General features: G+C 42.6%; 1 protein-coding gene across 5 annotated transcripts in view; it reads right to left on the bottom strand.

Moving 5' to 3' along the window:
• sez6b (seizure related 6 homolog b) overlaps positions 1-15023 on the bottom strand; it is a 208811-nt gene extending 193788 nt beyond the window's left edge. For 3 of the 5 annotated variants that reach the window (XM_069184230.1, XM_069184228.1, XM_069184229.1), the window contains exon 1: positions 14160-14560. In XM_069184230.1, coding sequence (XP_069040331.1) covers positions 14160-14244 — 85 coding nt within the window. In that variant the 5' untranslated portion in view covers positions 14245-14560. Of the gene's footprint in view, positions 1-14159; positions 14562-14974 lie in introns of those variants that run through there. The other 2 variants (XM_069184227.1, XM_069184226.1) reach the window with 2 other exon arrangements.
• Between the last annotated feature and the right edge of the window lie 6204 nt (positions 15024-21227).

The following is a 21227-nucleotide window of genomic DNA, read 5'->3' as shown; positions in this document are numbered from 1 at the left end:
CTGTCCCAAGTGCGCCAACCTGCTAACAGTTATGTGCTTTATCTTGATGCTCTTAATACATCCGTTCACAATCAAATTAACTGTTCATAGCAATACAGCCACAGGAAAATTCCGACTCACTGTTTTTCAGTGGTATTCTGAACAAAGAGCAGTTGGCATATTCAGCGTGCCCTATTCATCTTTATTACTGCCCTGTCTCCTGGTTTTCAGTAGCTTAAATACAAGTAGTCATTACAGATGAAAGCATTAACATCCCGAGTGCTATTCACTGCAGAATTTCCGACGACATTCATTTGTTAATACAAGACTGGACTCAAGCCATAGTATCAGAAACCTTCAAAATCTTTCAAATGGTAACACTTCCCCGAGTTTTCATCTTGAGCAAAAGTGCTTATAGACGGTTAGACTTCTTGATCCAGTTTGACACACATGGTCCCTGCATAAAGATAATGCTAGTGTGCAATCTGTACTTAAACGACTGCAAAGGAAAAATAACTGAAAGATTAGTCACACAGCGATTTCATGGTCTTTATTAAATACAATTAGCCACATAAGATATTTACACAAAGGAAAAGACACTAGTAGGCAGAGATCCAGTTTCTTCCAAACACGCCTACACCAAGGCCGCCAATCTCTCTGCAAGGAAAATGATGTGGGAGTCAAATGTTCCTTGGTTTTGACCTTCTTACCCCAGTGAGACATTAATAATACTAATTTGGCTATAGTGGTCAACAGCTTCATGCACTAAGGCTCTTGGGCTGTGGTTCCCTGCCTCTTACACTATGATTTAAATCCATTTGCTCGTCAGTTTTAATAGTCTAGAAACAGCAATGTAATCTTTCGGGTGCCAACTGTATAGAGTGCCGCTTACAAGCGCACAAATCCTTATACTTGTGTTGTATGAATCCACACTTGAACCCGAGATTAGGGCAGGACGTATCGGATCCTTCCCCTGCAGGCTGAAATAATCAGAGGGGGGTGCCTAGCATTTAACATACCCAGCACGCGTTAAGTTGGCAGGAGAAAACCGCAGCTCCACGTGAAAACGTGTTTTTTTAAAAACTGGAGGAAACATGAAGTCACACCAGACAGAAGCCCCCCCCAGGCAGAATGAAGCCCAGGAAAGTTGATCTGAGTGGTAGCCGTGTCTACTGTACCATCACCCCACACAAAGCCTTGTAATACATCCGCACAACTCGGGGCGCAAGAGAGAAGGTAACGGAGGAAGTTCTGTTGGCTAGCCTTTCCTGTATTGCGGTCTGCTGGCAATCATGCCCACTTCAAGCCCAGTCTTTTATTACAGCAAGTGTTGCTATTTGCACTGACTCCAGGGGTTTAGTTAGGGGAAACCTAACAATACATGTAGAAGAAAAAGAAAGATTGCTTTGAATTAGCCCCTCGCAGCATGAACTCAACCCCCAAAATGCGTAGCATGTAACCCCTAATTTAAAGCTGCTCAGACTGCGGATGGGAGCCAGAGATCAGGAGTTGTGGGAGATGGGGTTCTCTCTGATCTTACAGGCCCCACGGACAACCCTTTTTTCCCTCTCCTCTGGCACCACCCTGGTGGTGTTTAATCTTTTAAACCCCACGGCCCTCCGTTCCCGTTTTTAAATGACGCACGTCGCGTTGCCTAGAGGAATTCGGCTCACACAACACAATTTAAATACCTTTAAACACACAAGTGCACGCCGCGTGCCAACGCCTGCACCTCATCCATCAACTTTTCATAGAAATTGAGCCGTGCACAGTTAACGCCGAGCCTTCTATGCGACGCGAAACGGTTTTCCTGCTGAATTGAGCAAGGCAGACAAATTAAGGTTTTTAAAAAACTGGTGCACCTGCAACAGCTAGGGTCCAAGGGATGAATGGAAAAGCATAAATCAGGAGACACTGTATTTCAGCTGTATTAAATTAGAGCAGTACATATAGGACACTGGTAACTCCAAGAAACTCAACCAGCAAAAATGCTGGGCAAACATCAGTAATCAGTGAGCCCCAAAACATTAATTTGCAGCTTCCTCAGCAGTAAATCATTAAAAGGCTATTGTCACAGAACAGCTCATTTTACGTTCAGGCGGTGTGTCTTCAATCGCACAAAAAACGGCTGTGATCACATTGCATTCATATCCAGAAAAGTGCACAAAATCCCAAGCGTAAATGGAAGATCATTTTTTATTTTGATCTTTAGTTCCGTAGCATTATCTAAAAAAAAAAAAAACAGTTTTCCTTCTGCCCGAGCCAAAGGTACAGAATGAAATACTATTTGGGGAAAAACCTTATTATCGCGGTACTGTAAATTGCGTACGGTACTGTACATAATTTCACATGTTCGTATGAAACTAATAAATATTTTATGGATGAATGTGTAATTAATGCCTTTTATTAGCTTGGTTCAAACGTGAGCCATAAATAACAGTTTACACACAAAAGCTTTCACGGACTCCTGCATAAATAAATAGTCACAATTTCTTCAACTGCAGGTCTCTGAACAGGCGCGCTGCAATACACCGTACCCCTGCATGCATTCATCTCTCCGTGCATACATTTCCACTTCAGACTAATGACCTCTCACAGGTGATGGGCTAGTATAGCACAGTCTTAATACATTATTTGGAGCCAGGCTGCTGTGATCTTTGATTTATTGCTGCTCCGAGATGTCACAGAGAAACAGTTTAGCGTGAAAACGCATTACCCTTGGCGAGCGAGAACTCAAGGGGCTGTCGCGTCTCGCCTGACGACGCCGATCCGACACCCGCAGACCGCGGGCGACCGCAGGGGGGGGCATCCCGGAGAATAAGCCTCCGTCTTCCATGCTTAATTTTCGCGCTCTGAGTTTTCAATTAGTTTTGTTGACACTATCTCTTTGTTCCTCTTTCCCCGCTTCATCATTATCTGACTCGCTACTTGAAACACGGGCTTTCCAGTGGATTTCGATTACCGCTTTTTTAGAACAAATTACTGGGGGGGCAGTTTATACCAATTTACTAAACAGGTGATTACAGTACCTTCTGCCCTGTAAGTGTCGCCCCCCTCCCCGGATGAAGTGCTTTCTAGATAAAAGGAGGCGTTGCAAATGAAAGAAGGGGGAGCTCAAGATGTCAGTGGTCTAATCGTTACTGAGTGCATGCTCCTCTACATACGAAGCAGGCGCCGGTCCTAATTAGTAAGGTGCACGCAGTCCGCCAGTGCATGAAAACCAAGAGGCCCGAGATCCGCCGCGCTCTGTTTTGCCTCTCCAGTGGCGGAATCGATAGAACAACAGACCCGAGAGACAAACAGAAACCGACCTACTGCACTACCACGAAATCAAAAAGAAAACCGAAACCTTTGGCACAAGAACACGTTTACAGTTTAGTATGCTGCGAGAGGGGCAGTGACCTTCCGGCTCTGAGGGTTTACTGAGCGAATACTTGCTTTTATTTTATTTTTTATTTTTTTTAAAAGCCTGTTGACCCTGGTTTTGGCTTGGGTTGTTTTTTTTTGCCCCTGCGTCCGCTCCATGCCCGGTTTCTGTGGCTTTGGGGGTTTTCTCATTTGGAGGCCGCGATTCAAATGTGATGCGTCTCTTTTCTGCATTGGGAGTTCGTCTTGCGGCCAGTGCCGTGATGACGTGCTGGTAAGATGAAGAAGGGTTGAGCGTCCATCTGCAAAAGCCGAACAAAAGTACAAAGACGCTATTTGTCGACTCTGATGGTAAGAAAAAACCAAAACAAAGCAGATAAGTGCGGCAGAATCTCTTCAATGTTTACCGTTTCTCTTTGTTTTAGTGAGGGAGGGTGTGTATTGCGTTTTACTTTTTACATTTTACATTTGGAACACCCCTTACAGATGTGTGGCAAGGGAAAAAAAACAAAATGCCTATATGAGTGAAGGTCTATTAAGACATTCCTATGACGTGGCAGGAGAGGAAGTCAAAGGCAGACAAAAATGACAAATGTGGATCTGAATGTTACTTTCACCAAAATCAGCTATGACAAGCAGGGATAAGGGCTCTTCCTTTTCCCCTGGTCGCTCTTATTTTCCTTCAACCTCCAGAATAACATCTGTCATCAATTGCACATGCACAGGAAGGCAAAAAAAAAAAAAGCAGTCCAAGCTTCTGAAAAGAGAGACTACAGGAAGCCCATTTTCTGAATGACGGCAACAGGGAAAAAGCACGTCGCACCACAGCCGGCTGGAAATGTTCAGCAAGAATGAGAAATCATTACCCAGAGATGGAAATGACAGGCAAATGAGCAGATTCCACCACATCCTCTGAACCCCCTGCGAAGTGTAGAAAACTTTATTTTGAAGCTGCTCCCGGAGAGGGGGGCGTTTTTGTATAATAACCCTAATTTGCAATTGAACAAGTTAAAGTGACTAAAAAAAAACAATTAGGAAGCTATACAGCAGATGAATAGCACTCTGATGAATCCAGGGAGCAAACTGGAATAGGTTAATCACCAGCAATCCGAAAAACAGGTGTTCAACATTTTAAACCCCCAAATTATATGATCATCAGAACTCAAGAGCATGTCATTTAATTAAAAGGGTTGTCCTCTTTTTTTTTTTCCTCCCCCAATGCCATGAAGCGATGCTGATTGCGTTGGCTCGGCGAGAGTAATTTGCGTCTCCTCCGCGTTCTGAGAAAGACAGAGGAAGGGTCTAGAAGCTATCGCGTCATATGAGCCTCCAAGTGCCAGCTGGGCCCAGCACATCCTGCCAAGATTTATCTGTGAGCAGCAGGGGATACTGGCCAACAGACAGGGATGATAACCCTCACTGTACAGCAGGCTACCAGAAACAACCTCTCTCTAATACACAACACAGAGAAGGTCACAGATCTATTCCCTTGACCCCAGTTGGGTCAGATCCCTCAGTGGTCTCTTTCTATCCATACAGAACACAATCCTAAAGGAATTTCCACATGGCCCACATAGGGAGGCAGCCGGAAGCATTCGACTGCGCCGTCCAGTCATCAGCAGCCTGAAGGTGGGATTTCACTCACAGCAGCAGACTGAACCAGCTACATCCTGTGACACCCTGGCGAGAAACATGGTGACAAGAGCTGATGGTTCACATACTGTGCCAGCAGAGAAAGAAGATAAAAAACGCTAAGCCATTGCCCAGCTCTTACTGCAAACCTGACGGCCAGCCATTCGCAAGGGCTAGTCAAGGCTAAACAAGAAGGTCAAGTGTACCAGCTGAACAGCACTAGTGGACACACCTACAAAATAACAGCCCAGATCCCCGAGGTTGCTGGACTGGAAAAGGTTTCAAGTGTCACTTTTCAGGACCAAGCAGTTGGCTAGGAACAACTGGAACAACTTGGACACCATAGTTATGGATGGCTGGTTCATTTCTACAAAACGGATATCGGCTCAAAGATACGAGGTATGCTAAATGGAAGTCATTGCAGAGCCTACTAAAGCCCACAGCTTGGCTCTGCCCCTCAGTGCTCCTGTTGTCCTTCGATTCCAAATCCCACAGTGGATTTCATCACCACACCTTAGGAAAGAGAGCATTGACATACCAATACTTACCACCCACCAGAAAACTTGAAGACGGGTGTTGCACTACTGAGCTTCACAAATACACAGGGCACAGTGTGGCACATGGCAAAGATATCCAGGGTTTTTCCTTTGGGTTGTGACAGTTCCTGAAGTGTTCTTCACAGGCTATTGTGCTAGCTGAGACGCCGTGCTCTCTGCAATCTCTGTGACCTACCAACAACCAGGTCCCACAAGTTCATTCATGTTTGCTGTCCAGCTCAAGCTCCATCATTCTAGGACCAGACCTTATGAGAAGCCCTGACAAAGCTTGTATACCGTTCTAGTTCATGGTGGCTCACACAGAGTCATGCTGAAATGGCCTGAAGTATGTTTCACCTCCATCCCTGCCAGATAAGAACTGAACAGCTCTATGCAGGCTCAGAGGTTAATACCTAAGCTGCCTTGATGCAGTTTGGAACAGCTTTAGACAAGAGAACAGTGTCCAAGTTCATAAATCAGAACCAAGCAAGCTGAATCAACAGGGGCAAAACCCTGGACCTTGGACCCTTGCCTTGTCACACTCGCCAGTGGCTGATGTCAAACAAGCATCGCCCACACAACCCTTGGGCATCCAGCCAATCACAACCCGTACTGTACATTTAATCCGGATCTCTCCTTTCATTTCCTCTCTCTGGTTCTCTGTCCTTGCAAACACCACTCCCCCAGACATCTGAAGAGAAAATTCCTCCTTAAAACTCAGGAGCTTTCTAGCAACTGCTGCATTCAGCACAAGGGCATCGTCTCTTGGCTCCACAGTCATGCATTCGCTAAATAAACCACAAGAGTCTAATCATGAGAATAATCTCAATGCTTGTTAAACTACTAAAAGGGGCTTTTGCACCATCTTAAGTAAATATGTATTCTTCGGGAGTTAAAAAAACCCTCTGTAATTCAAACAAGACAGAATTAATGACTAGGAAAAGCTCCTGCTTCTTCAGCACAGATTGTAGGGCTTTCCAAAGAAAAAGATCACCAATCACACTGGTCTGAAGAGATAACCACCAGAACAGGCTGGTGTGGACCACGAGACAAGGTTAAAAAAGCAGCACCTGATGCATTCTAATGATGAAGTCTTTTGCCCTAAAACAAATGGCTTTTCTTATCACCTGATATTAATTTTGATCCTTCAGTGTTATTAAAGTATACATTTGACAACAGCTGGTGTAACACATTTTTAATTGATCCAGCAGTAATCTTCAATTTCCCTCAAAAGTCCACTGTGCACCTCAGTCAAACGCTTCATTATTTTAATCACATGCTTTGATCTACAGTACAATGCTCTCACCAGCACTAGAGTGTCAAGAAGAATCTCACAAAGGGAAAGGGGGCTCGTAATTCTTTTAATGATCATCAAGACACATAAAACATCTCAGCTCATTCTCTCTCACGTACATCTTCCACAAGAGGCAACCCAGGCGCAAACAGCATGTCAGAAATGTATAACTTGATTTCATCCCCCAAAATGAAGCACCCTCAGCTTTTAATTGGTTTCTCGCAAGCCGTAGCAATGTATTATTAATTTTGGGAGGTTTCATTAGCGTTAGTGAAATGATTTTATGTTTATTTTATACAGGGGACATAAATCAGCGTGTGGTCTACCCAATTCATAACAATTAAGCAGTCACACATTCCTTTAAACAGACTAGCAATTAAAAAGGACCATGAAAATATATTTATATTGAATATTGCAGTGCATTAACTGCCATAGTGGAACTGAAAGGTTGTGGTTCATTAAAAAAAATTGCTAATACCAACATTTTAGTGAAACCTAACCACGACCTTTATCTGAAAGGGAGGATAGGATAAGATGAGGGATTGCATTAGCGTGCTCGTTCTGTGTTCTTGGTTTTATCCACAACAAGAAAGCGTATCAAGAATAATTAGAAACGAATACAGTATACGACATATTCAGGTCAGGTGCAAGCCTGGTAAAGAAAAAAAAAATAATAGCAAGTAGAAATTAGACTTTTACAATTAGGCAGGCTGCCATGCTTGAGTGTTAGCTGGAGATGTATGCTTGTACTCACCCAGCCAAAATCGATTCCAATACCAGGTGATTGACAACGTGTTCAATCTAGCAGACACCCACCACACACATCTTCTCTCTCTCTCTATACCTCTCCCCTCCCCCCCTTTCTCCGAGGAAGGATGAGAGTCGCTCTTGAGGGAGTAATTGATCATCTCTGAGTCAAACACTGTCTCTCTGGATGTTCCTTACCCCTCAAGAGAAAGGGGAAAAAAGGACAAGAAGAGATTTTTCTCTGCCATTTGGTTGAGCTTTTTAGCTTGCCAACCTCCAATCAGTCACATTTAAGGGCCTAGGAATGTCACACCTGAAATACTGCCTGTATTCTGCTTTGACCTTTTCGACTTAAAAGTCCTCTGTTCACCCCGATTGGTTTTCCCAGTAGTGTACTGCTCTCCTCGTACAGTATATTAAGGGAGTGCATCACATCCCTCTGCATTTTTGGATAAGGGCTGCGGTCAGAGATACAACATTATTTGATGAGGAATAACACCCAGTAAGTAAAAGCATGTAGGATTGTTTCTAGAGAAGTCAGGCTTAAGCAGCTTTGACTTCACTGGCTTGGCTGAGGACGGACCCCCAGGCCGGAGCAGGAGGAAGTCAGGACCCCCTGGAGAGGGAGGAGTTACCCAAGGGGCAGCAGCACAGGTGGAGACGGAGAGGAGGAGGGAAGCAGAATGATGACTGCGAGGATCAGAGACGGGCTCACAGTGGTATTTAGAGTTTTATAGGGGATGTCATTGAGGATTAGGAATCAGGGGAGCAGAGATAGAGGAGAACTGGGCTGCAGTCATCCCTCCTGAACTTTCATTTAAAACTCCCTTTAAACTAACATCAGAAATTGAAGACTTGTGCATCACGCCCGAGTCTGCACTGTGTTTGCACTCCTACGTTCAGGAGCTGCGTTTCATTCTGTACAGATGAATTTCCCTCAGAGGTAAAGCTGTAATATATAATGCATGCAGTGCATGTGAAAGACCTGGATTGTTTTCTACCTTCTCCAGCGGCCAAATCAACAGAATCGTAATCAAATACAAAGCTGGGCGCATCAGAAAAAATGGATGCATAGAGAAAAATACCAGCGTCAAAGTACTGGTCTGGGTATCACCTGTCTCTTGCATATATTGATCAAATGCCACAGAAGCAAATTATTTTAATTCTCTCGGTTTCACACAGGAGCCCCTTTTGCAGAGGGTGGCGCGGCGGGGCAGACAGCGAAAGGTGTCCCCCAGTGACTCAGGGGCAGCGGATGAGAGCAGGCCTGTACAGAAGCGAAACACACGCGCACGGGGGTCATATTTCTTCCAGCAGTCGAGCTGCGCGGTGGTCTGTGCGACTGTTAGTCAATACGGGAGTCTGGCACCACACCGGCACAGTGCCCAGAGCTGCTCCAGCCCATCCTATGGGTCATCAATCTCAACCTTAATAAGGAGCAGCCAGTAGTGGGGTGAGGGCTGGCTGAGAACCTCATTCGTATAATTTACCCTCACAAAGCACTCTTTCTCTCTTTCTTTCTCTCCAGCCATCTGCTTTGCTCGGGAAATTGATTCAGCAGGGCAATGTGCAACAGAGCCGATGTGGTGCAAACCTGCAGAAGCTCAACTTTTTTACCAATGCAGTTATTGCTGCAATATTCAAGGGGATGAGCTCCATGATGGCTCGCTTTTGACTCTCCCCACTTGTGACTTGAAAGCTTTAAATAACTGCAGCACTAACAATAGTGTCCTGATCAAAGTATACAGTATAATCATTCTGATGTTTATGCAAAACAGTTGACCTGCCTCCTGATTTCACTTGCCACCTTGTAGTGAAACAGCAAAACATCAACCCTATAAACGGGAGGTACAGACTGGAGCTGAGGTGTCCCAGGTGCATCTTGCAAGATCCTTTAAGGTTAGGACCAGGGATAGAGATCCACAAAACAGAAGGTTCTACAGTTCAGCTTTTGGTAATCATTTTCTACACAACAAACAGCAGTCTTGCACACTGAAGGAGGCAATTAGTTCAAAGTAGTAGTTAATTTAGCACTTGAAACTTTACACACCCACAGTCGTTAATGCCCAGAGCTGGCCATTCCCAGCTGAATCGAACCCAATTCGAACTCAATTAAATTTATCAAAACCCATGTGTCTCAAATCGTTATTTTACGGGTGCGGTAGAGGACCTACTGAACCGAGGCTCTCTGGGAGCTGGGCACCCCCCCACGATAGCAGAACTCCCAGCAGGTCCCAGATCATCCCCTCGGCTGAGCTGAGGCTGAGCCCTGCGATCGCGGGTTCGAGGCTGGGTCACGACTAACCACCTGCGGCTGGGATTCCCCAAGCGGCAGCACACGATCCACTGAGCGACGGTAAGGGATAGCGGGGAATCCGTCAGCCTGGTCGACCCCTGCGGCCGGCCGTCTGCAGGCACGTGGTACAGATTCGGGGCCGCAAGGTGTTAAAGGATCAGTGGCTTGAAGCAGTCCGCCCACACCTCCTCCTTCTCCCCCGTGGGAGGTCTCACGGCTCATGGCCATCAGCCAAAATTTAAAATACACACCCGGCTGTCCTAAATAGGGAAATGGGGGAGCTCTTCACAATTCTATGTTGTTATTGGGGGGAGGAAAAAATGCAGGCAGGGAGATAGCAGGCACGCTTTTCGCTTCTGCTCCAAGAACGGTAGCACTGGTGTGACGTGGGTAATGAGAGGGCAAAGGTCAGGCACTCCCTGGGGAAGGGTGCTACCTCTACACAGGTTCAGCAGGGCAATATTATTCCCTCCTCAGGGACCACCTTAAAAATAATTGGCGCCCCTGTCAAGTTGATCCCTAGCCACAGCCCCCAGTGAGGTCACCTTGCTCTGCTTGAGTGCCCGTTGCCCAATAATACCTCTTCGACGTGGCTCTGTCTCACATCACAGGCTTTTTCACAGCACTGTAACACCCCTCCGTGATCATTGTCATCGTTATCGAGTCTTTCCTGGAGCAGCAGCAGTCAGGATTTAAATTTATGGTACTCAGGGGTCAGGTTTGAAATTCATCAAGGAGCTAGATTAGGTTTTTGACATGAAACAAAAGAGAAACATCTGTGGAATCTACTGCTCGTGGATTCTAAAAAACTCCACACACACACCTTTGCATTTTAACATGAGAGAAGCAATGTGTCAACCTTCATCGTCAGAGAGCTTATGCTTTTTAGTAGCTTCAGTTTGTCTCTGCTGATGTTACAGGGGATATTTATAAATCAACCTATTGACCTTCACCCATTTCTGACACAGCAATATAGTGTCATCAGTCTGTGAGGGTGCCTGCGTCTAACAGGCTCAAAGAGCTTTGTTGAGATTGATGGATATGTGCATTAGTTGGAGTGCTTTTCAAGGTATTGGTGCAGTAGAGTGCAATATCAGATACTAGAAACCCCTGATGGAAGTTGACAGATCTAGATTTTAAGATTGAAACGATGGAGGGGCACAAGATACAATCAATAGAGTTACATTTTAGAATTCAGAAACTCCTAAGTTACTTTTATAATAAATACATCAGTTCCAGAAAACAAAAACTACTACTAAAGGATGTGGCATATTTGAAGACCTATGATAATGTTTTATTTCTTCATTAAAGAGTAAGATCCTTCAGTGCAACACGAAGAAAAACAATGACAGCAGTTCATTAAAGTTACAAATCTTTGAAAAAAGTCTTGAGTCCCTGTCTACAAGAGGAACAAACTTGCACACACTAAACATTAGCATAAAAAGCATTTGCTACACTTTACCCAATAAAGAAAAAGTGGTATTTACCATGCTTATCACAAGCCTTGCATAATTGCAGCCCTGACAGTGCAAATGGAAAATGCTAAAGGTTACCGTCTTACTAAATATGAATTATATTCAATTTTCACTACAGCTTCATGCTGGGAGTTCTCAGTTTTTAATTGGTCTGCAATTTATGGATCTCAAAATGAATACATGCTATGTGCTGTTACTGGGCAGCTAATGCACAGTCTTCTGTTCAGTGCAGCTACTGTAGTCGTAAGATTTCATTCAGCACAGAGATCAAATAATGAAGGCTACCACATCCTTTCCCATTCTGAACCAACAAAAATAGCTTCCCAACAACACAAGGCCCCTCTTGCTAACATTATCTGAGCCCAGAGCCGTTCTGACAACTAATCACCATTTTTACGCAGACTGACATAAGAATTATGGAGTAATACAAAAGATTCTCAATCACTATATTGAACAATTGTGTTGTAATTTTAAGCAGTTTTTTTAACTGTTCATTTAAACTATTCAGCTAAACTCCACATGGGCTTGCATGACATATGATTCAGTTTTTGCCTGTTATGACTACTGTAGGCCATCATAACCTCAACAGCAGTTCGCACACCACACACTCTTTTTCTTCACATCTATGGAATAATTTTATACATCCATCATATAATGTAGGTTCCTGCTAATTGTTTTTCTGAAAAAATGTAGCATAAATTGGGGTGAAAAAAAGGTGATTTATTATTGGCCCTCCTTGACAGAGTGTTGCTACAAATACCGGGCTATCTTAGCTTTTTCTTAAAGCTGTGAACGTGTGGTTACTGTAAGCCGGAACAGTAAGGAAAAAATGTTTCAGGTCATACATCGTTTGTATAAAAAACGTTGAGACTTTGTGATTTTATTTTGTTTTTTGCTTTTGTAACAGCAAAGTCGTACCCCTCGCGAATGCAGGAGGCTGTCGCCAACTTCTATCTAGAGGAATCCCGTCTAGAACTCTCTGGGCAGTGCCGAGGTATGGACGTTATCACGGCAGAAAGTTCTGGACAACACCGGTAGTGTGTTCGAATAAACCGGTGCGGAAAAGGCTGTTCATTGCAGTGTTGTCTGGCTGGAGATTGCGACAAAGCAATCGGCGGTGACATTCCTTCATAAGGTGACTAGTGCGAAATACTGTACAGTATTTATACAGTAGGTCCCGAGCACACTGAAATTGTATAGGCTGGTGCACTGTAAATGTGCAAAGCTCGAGTTGGTCTTGAAAAACTGCACTGCATCTTAAAGAGGTCAAGTGAAAACAACAGACAATGGAACTACGGATCAAAAACATTTTGCATTTCTTTGGAGTTATTCACAACCGCAACAACATGTTTCCCCAGCCCGTACATCGTAAAACGTCGTCTTATTTAAGGCACACTTGATGTATTCTATAGATCTTCTTCGAATTAATCGTTTTTGCTGTAGAGTTGTTTTCTGCGTATTAAAACATCGACTCGTGTTAACCTATGACTTCGTCTGAGAGCGTTAAAATATGGTAATAAAGGAGATTCATCCGTTTAAAATGTTTAAAGTACCTGCTTCCAAAGGGAAGAAGGCTAATGTATAGTTTCCATTACATAACTGATTATATTTCGCACATTTTTATTTTTCGGAATGTATTCTATAGCTAATAAAAAAGACGTTACTTTGTAGTTACATTCAATCGTTTTTTAAATAAAGTTATGAAAATAAGTCGTTTTTTCTGCATAAAACAGGATTGCATATCATTATGAGGATCAAAGATCCGATTCGTATTTGAGAGTAGTGCGAATGTAACGCTTAAATCATAAAGCGTATTTTTAGTTACTTTTTATACTATTTTCAGCATCTAGGTTGGCCACCACACTAAGAGAAACTAAGTTCAGGCGAGGACGAATTCTTTCATACCTTTAAGGATGAAGGAAAAGCGATTTTTTTTTAGTTTCCGGATTTCACAGTAAACTAAAAAATGAACACCAAATTCTAAACTCGGACGTTCGTTAAAGAAGTAGACTATCAAGGGCACTATGGGTTAGAACATGTTTAATAATGAAAAGGTGCGATAGGAAAACACCGAGAAACTTAAAGCATTTTGAAGTAAATAAACAGCGGCTGAATTTAACACTATTATATGGAAAAAAGATATGCAATAAAATTGTTTCAGGTCGAATTATACACAACAATATGGTGCACCTGTTGAACTTCTTAAAGTTTTCGGTTATTTTTTTATTTATTGTGCACTGTTTCATAAACTATAGCGATAAAACAATGCAGGGCACTTGTTGGGTTTAGGTTTATTTATTGTAAATACTGTCATTTCAATGGGGACACAATGAACGCTTATACAAATGCTTAATGCAAGCTCTCCATAAGTGGGATGCTTGAACTGTCGCCTCACGGTGACATTTAAGTTGAAAGCGTTTTAACGTTTCGCCTTTGAATCGAGTTAAGATTGCTTTGCTACCGATGGGGTTCACTGAAGTTCTTCCCCCCTCATTTTAAGCTCGGACTGACTTATTGGATCCTATGCAATACAGATCTAATCGGAAGACAGAGCTAGCTTTAAGCCTCCAAGGAGCAGAAGACGAACAGTTTTCGCGAACAGTTGAACAGCCACGAACCCGATCTACATACAACCAGCTCCACGAACGTCCAAGCGAATAACTGAACGCAAGCCGATAAACAGAGTGCGGGTTTCGACAAAGAAACAGTTGTACACACAGTGCAGCAGGGAGTGCACGACACCGTACTACATCATTGAAACACCGGAGACTTCGGTCGAATTATAAACATCTTGAACGATTATTAATATCGAGGACAGTCAGCGGAAACCTTACCTTGACCGCGGGTCTCCGTCAGCAGAGAACCGAAAATCAACAGCAGACCGTACACGTTTAGACGGTAATCTCTCTTCGGGCACATGTCTGCCAGAGTAGACTCCTCCGTTTCTAGAATAAAATGCCCTTGTGTTACAAACACTTTCCTAACAAAACAACAAAAAAAAAAATAAGAGGGAAAAAAAGCTAAGGACTTCACCGGCCAGCCACTCGCCTTGAGACCTTACAGGCACATACCACGCTTAGCGAGTCGAGCGGAGCGCAGCTTTGTAATTGGAATCAGCTGAAAGGCAGAGAATGTTTAATTTCAACGCTCAGTAAGCGGATTGCTAGCTCCAAGTACTGTCAGCACCTTAAAGACAGCGCACCAGTGCCGTTTCAGCACCGCGGACAGCTCCTAGCGTCAGCAAATGGAACAACTTCAGCGCTGTAGAAAGTTTGTACCGTACATAACCTAATACTGCCCTCATTAAAATGCCTCCAGCATTGCACAGGCTATGTAATTCTGGGCTATTGATTACGGACGCCAAGGGTTAGAGAGTGCGAATTCATACACAACCAGAAAAAAAAATGATTCCGTCTTCATCTTCTTGATCCGCATGCAAGGAGGGAGGAAAAGCAGATCGGAAGGTTTCAGTAAACGAGACTTCGTCCTGAGCTATTATTATGCCAACAATCATTTCATTATTAAATCTCAAGTATTAGACAAATCGCTAATGAACAAAATTAGCGGTTTCTTAAAAAGGGCATATCTAAACTCTATAATCCCGGAGGAGACATTAATGAAGCCCTGTCTCATTAATTGGAGTGCATACCTGTGGTTTTGAATTGAATTTACAACAGAGCGCAGAAGAAGTCATTTATCCTCTTCAACACCGTGACATTCCCCCGACGACATCACTACGCACTTCTACAGAATAGTACATATATATCAGTGGAATCCGCAGTCACTCAGCTTGCAAACTGTGAATTTTAAAACAGGACACTGGTAAAAACACACAAATCAATCACTTCAAATAATCACTTACTGTATTTTACAAACACCGGACCCCCTCTCCCCTCGTGATACCCTGACACTTTTACGTGATTCGAGTTTCTTATTCTATCGATGTTCATCACGTTTATCACAAAAGCTAGCTCAATACAACGGCACAAGCAGGACATATACAGTATGAGGCACAATAAATGTAACAGGAACGTAAAATTCAGACGTGTACTTTAATGTACCATATAATTTCTGGCTGTGGCAACAAAGCCTGATTTCATTTTTGATAGCGTACTTTGTTATCACACAGCATGTACGATCCCCTGGGGACACCCAGGACCGAACCCTGATTTGACAGTCAGAAGGGACAGGCAGATCACATCTCCGGCATGGTGTTAAACAGTAACTTCCTTTTGTCATCGCGAGCTCTCTCTCCCTCTTCGTATTTTAAAACATAGCCTTGGCCAGCCGAAGGCCTGGCTACGTACTGTATGTCTCGTAATGGAGTTATCAGGCGACGGCGGGGAGAGGTGTAAAATATGATTGGACCCGAGGACAGCCTCCACATGACTCAGAGTACATTGCAGATATCAGCAGAGCGCAGGAGAAAAAAAAACGAGAAAAACAACTTCAATCACATTTTGATTCAGCACTTTCAGACTTTTATTTTAATAAAACAAGTCTAAACGCTTTAATAGAAATCCCGTGCCTTGCCATTTGTGAGTTAAAAAAAACACATTTCTGCGTGTTCTTCGAGAGAGAAGAGGTGATAAGCCTTCACTGTGTGCATGGTGAGGCTGGGTATTCATTAATCTTATTTTTGCATTGCACAATATCAATATAGAATTTTATATCAGAAGTGGGAAGAAATTTGAAGCACAAAGTTGCTTTCCCTTACAGGTATCCCACCCTGACACAGAGATAGTTTTGCCTACCCTGATTAAAAACAGCACACATTACTCATGTACATATTCATTAGGTAGTCCAGAATTAGTTAGAATTAGGGTCTATGACAGCAAATAGATAATTTTTAAGTCCCTATCTAAAAAAGAAACCCAAAGACAATGACATTTGGAAAAATGGCAGAAAGCTGCTGAAGTTTTGCAGGAATCATCTACTGTCATTAATGAATAATGTGTCAAACCGAAGACATAAAAATCGCATTTCAGAGCTCATTACATACGTCCTAAATTGGTAGAGGAGTAAAGTATCCATAGAAAACTCACATGTAATGTCTTAAAGAAACACAAAACCTGGCAATGAATATTTGTGTTGGACATAGATGTGCTCAGATTCTGTCTGAATGCTTGAAAACCAGGAAGCCTGGGAAACCAGCTTAATGAGAAGACTGACACACAAGTTTGAGAACAAGACACTACTTCACTGTCTGACATTGTTGAGATTTTTATGTTCCAGGCTGGTAACGGATATTTTCTGGATCCCTTTCATTTTGTGTGTCTTCAAAAAAGTGCAACATCCTTCGTTTCCACAGCTGACACTGATGTATGGGAATCAAATGTTTTCATAATCACAGGACCTCTTTGCTTCATTTGTTGCCGGTGTAGAAATAGAGAACCCCTGGTCTGAATGTGTTGAAGACCTACAGCAGTCCACCCATGGAATGAAAGTACAGAGTGGGTCTGTTTCGTGACTATATATCTGTGTACTGGAGGGCACTGTGGTTAGCTTTGCTGCATCGTAGCGCTTAGTCCTTGGGTTTAATTCCAGACTTGGGGTGCTATCTGCGTGGAGTTTGTATGTTCTCCCCATGTTTGTGTGGGTTTCCTCTGGCTGCTGCTTCTTCTAAAGTCCAAAGACATACAGTAATAATAGACTACTTTTTTGGGGGGAAAGTTGGCCCTGGTGCGCATGTGTGTGCGCGTGCCCTGCAATGGAGTGTTGTCCTGTTGCTTGCTGGGATAGGATCGGCCTCCCCCGCAACCCTGTATTGGATAATGCAGCCAGAAAATGGATGGAATGGATGTCAGTCTACCAGAGTGTAGTGCACTAAGCCAGTTACAGGAGTGACAGCACCCCCTATGAAACCTAGACAGTGAATAGCTCTGTAGAGCCAGAGGAGCCTGTGGTTACCTGCTGTGTGGCGCTTCTGTGAGTCTCAGCAAGGGCAGAGACAGCTGCACGTGTCACATTTAGTCCAGCTTTAAGCTCTCAAATGGGCTCTGTCCAGGTTTGATCATGAAAACTGAGCCTGAGCTATAAAAGGGGGCTTCATGAAATAATGGAACAGAAACCCATAGAGAGTGTTCATTACTAACTAATAAATAGATTAGTAACTCTTCTATTATATTCGATATTTTAAACAAAAACAGTCTTTGACAAGCCGCTAAGTAGCAGTTCAAATTCTAAAACAAGTCCCGCTATCGGTAATTGTTTTGTTTTTATGTTTGGGATTGATCGACACCAGAAATAATCTGAACTGCCACCGTGAGTGTTATTGAGAGTCTCTATTTTTCAAATCTGGGACTCAGATTTAACCTTCTAATTTAAGAAGCTCATATACTTTGCCAATAATGGTTCCCATTCACATAAAGAGTGGTTTGTACTGCATGAGCGCAATATTTCTGCTGATCCTAGATGTCTGGAGAAAACCAAACCCCGAAACCACGAGGTAGAGTTTCACTGCTCTGCTTTTACAGATTGAAAAGCCCACGGAAAGACCCAGTTCTGAGGAATATGAACCCGGATTTTTAAGATCAAATGATCTCATTCTTTCTCCCCTGTCTCATGCTCTCTGCATTGTTAGTCTAATTTGAAACGTCATAGCGAGTATGAAGTTTATCTTTTTTAAATCCAATGTATTGATTTATTGAAACATTTCCTCATCTGCATTGTAACCTATCTTTTTTTCTGCCCTATAATGGTGCTACCAACCACATAATTTTAAAAAGCTTCTCCAATAATGGTGAGAATAAGAGGGGCTGCATTTTGTCCATAAAACTGATGTATGATTCGAAGGTCTGAAATGATTTCCGCATGTACCCCGGAATTTGTTTTTCTTTGGAAATGTCGCAGTTGCGTTTTAAGGGCTGCTCTGCGAGAATCCGAAAAAAATATGGAAATACTTCCAATTATATTTAGATAAAGCGTGTCTAAGCGAGGCATGTATAATCTCAATTCCACATGTAGCAAATCCAAAAGAGGTGTATTTGTGTGTGGTTTTTCAATGAGATAACATTCTCAAAACACTCAAAGATTTAAGAGGATATACAGGACCAAATGGGACTATCGAATGTATGCAAATATCTCTTAATGAGTTTAAAGGAGAAGAGGAAGCAAGCACAGTATATTTCAGCATTCCTGCCATTGCACAAGGAAACCCAGAAAAGTGTAATGCTTTTAACACTTCATCCTTTAAACTCTGAGGATACCAATTTTCTCTCTCTCATTTGTCTGCTGCAGAAACCACCCCACTCACTATGTCTGGTTCATTTCTTTTGCACTTACAGTCTGTCAATCTCATCGCATTCAGGAGCTGAGTCCTTTAAATGCGGGATATTTAAATAGCAATCCATTCAGAGAAATAAGATCTTCATTTTACACTGTAATGGAAAAGCATTTGTGAAAGTTTTTTTTAAGGGTGGGGGGGGGCACAGTGGGGAATGATGGTCACCCACTGCTTGAATTAAATGCATTAAATGTTATAGTGATATCAAACCCCTTTGTTTGGACTGGTAAAAAAAAGATAAGAAAATAAAGAGATGTGATTTTCATTGTGCTATAAAAAACGAGATTCTGCATTTTCCTTCTTATATAAGCATATAATTCCTCAATAGACAGGTTCTGTCTTGTGCTCTGATTTGCACTTGAAAATCTAATAACTTCTGACTGGTGAGGAGTTCTATTTAAACCTAATATATGATTGAGAATTGAATAAGGCAGAGATATGAGTGTTTTCATTCAGTCTCCAGTGGCTACTATTGAAGCTCTGGTGCTGTATGTGAACATTATGTTGTAGCAATAAGTATTAATGTTTTCCTGTCTCTTCAAGTCAGCATTCAGACACACTTAGCCTTCTTGTAATGTCTGCAATAATGAGAAGTAGCAGAGCCCAGAAAGTCTACACACACATTCAGAACACAAGAAGCCCAACAATTATCAGGGTGCCAAAACTCCCATCCTTGATAAGCATGCTCACTGAAGGACAAAATCAAAGGGACTGGGGATCCCCCATGCAAATTTACTGCAGTGCAGCATGATTGAAAATGTACGTGTAAAAACCCAGTGAAATCATATTAAAATTACGGTAAAGCAGAGAGAGAAATCTGACAAACAGTGATTCATTTTTGCATTTTATCCCTAAAGCCAGCTGGGTTGGAGGTTGAATTACTTTTTAATAAATCTGTTTAAATTTTGCAGCAATGCATTTCTTGTCAAACATGTAATCACTTGTATAACATGATAAAATGGGTAACCACGGTAAAATTAATCACCCATCAGGGAAAACTCCAAAAAATAATGTATGGATTTCCCTCAATAGGCTTTTCATAAGGGGATTTGACACCTAGAGTAAAGTTTACAATTAATAAATGGGTCTCAGATTACTCAAATGCAAACAATTATTATTAAAAAAATATTAGGACTCTTTAACCTCTCTTTGTAATCACCCCATTGAAAAAGTTAATTAATGTCACCTTTTTCTTCTGCGTACTCTACTGGGTAGTCTTTGCATCACCCTGTCTGGCTGTCTTATTTACTACTGGTTCATGGATGATTTACTGGTGGTGTTACAGTCTCTGATGAGGAGTGTGTGCTAAATATTTTATAGGAAGCTGCTAGGTGGTCAAGTCACTGCAGCTCTAGAATATCAGTGTATCCAAGTCCACTATACTGTTCTATCCATGGCCAAAGAAAGTAGGATCTATGCAGACAAATCCTTCACAATCATTTCTTGTACAGTACAGACACATAAATACTGTTTCAGACCCTAATTCAGAGACGTACAATGAATTACCCTATTGTTTCATCACTTTTGGAAGAAAACATCAGGTTCTAATGATGAAGCCATGCTTGAAAGCATACAAGAGGTCTGTAAACCACAATAAAGTCCATATAAACAGGAAGAGGAATATGTGACACGCAGGGCTACTGTCCTCACCTTTCGTGCTTTCTGCACTTACTGTACCTGTGAAATCCACCTCAAACTGTAATGTACTGGGTTTGCCCGTTTGCCTGAACAGTTCCCAAAGGTAAAACACAAAGAACCACATTATCTAGCGCTTGTTCCCAATTCCAAAGTACCCAAGTCCAGTCACCCAGGTACAGTATACCACTGAAAAGGATTTCTGTGTCTCTTGAAAAATGTGGCTTCTTAACACTCAAGAACTGGGGCTAAATCGTCTGCCTTAAAATTCAATTGTAACTGCTTCATTCAGATCATGAACTACTGTGGATTTGAAAATCTATTTGCACCTCATGATTGAGGACCGATTGTCTTGGGCTTTACAGCCGATGTCCTGGTGGCAGTCCTAGAAATGAATAGCTTGGGGGTGTAGGGCTCAATATTACATAAGCCTTGAGGAAATCATGACACAGCAGAATAGGTCAAATGACCCCCTTCAGCTAGTAATTTCCCTTAAGAAATAAAATGCTTACGTCATGGCATTTGGATACATTTCAGGTTCTTAAAAGTTACTACACAAATTGTACCAGTGAAACAGGAAAGCAAATACACATCTTTATTATTATTTTAACTCCATGTCTGTGTATCCCAGTTTATTCAAGATAAGTAAAGTAACACAACATAGCCAGCCCTCAGCCCTGCCACTGGGGAAACCAGAGAGGTTCAACCACAGTGTTTTATCTCTGCTCCTGCAGAACACCCTGCATCAGTGCCAGCGTCACTGGAGAGGAAACTCCAGCCTCTGCTGCTCCTGCAAATTCAAAAAGCGCCTCTCTCTGCCTTCTGCACTTGCTGGTACTTTCTTACCGAGTGATTTCACTACAAAGCCGTCTGACTTCATAGGGATGTGCGAGGCTGTTAAAAGACTCTTCTCCATCTGCACTTCTCTGCTGCGGACTCTTCAGAGGTTCTGCATCCTCGTCTTGGGCTCATGTTTCCCAAG

Source organism: Lepisosteus oculatus, chromosome 26, assembly GCF_040954835.1.
Source record: "Lepisosteus oculatus isolate fLepOcu1 chromosome 26, fLepOcu1.hap2, whole genome shotgun sequence".
Lineage (NCBI taxonomy): Eukaryota > Metazoa > Chordata > Actinopteri > Semionotiformes > Lepisosteidae > Lepisosteus > Lepisosteus oculatus.
The sequence above is the reverse complement of the archived record's forward strand: the minus strand, read 5'-3'. Positions and strand labels throughout refer to the sequence as shown.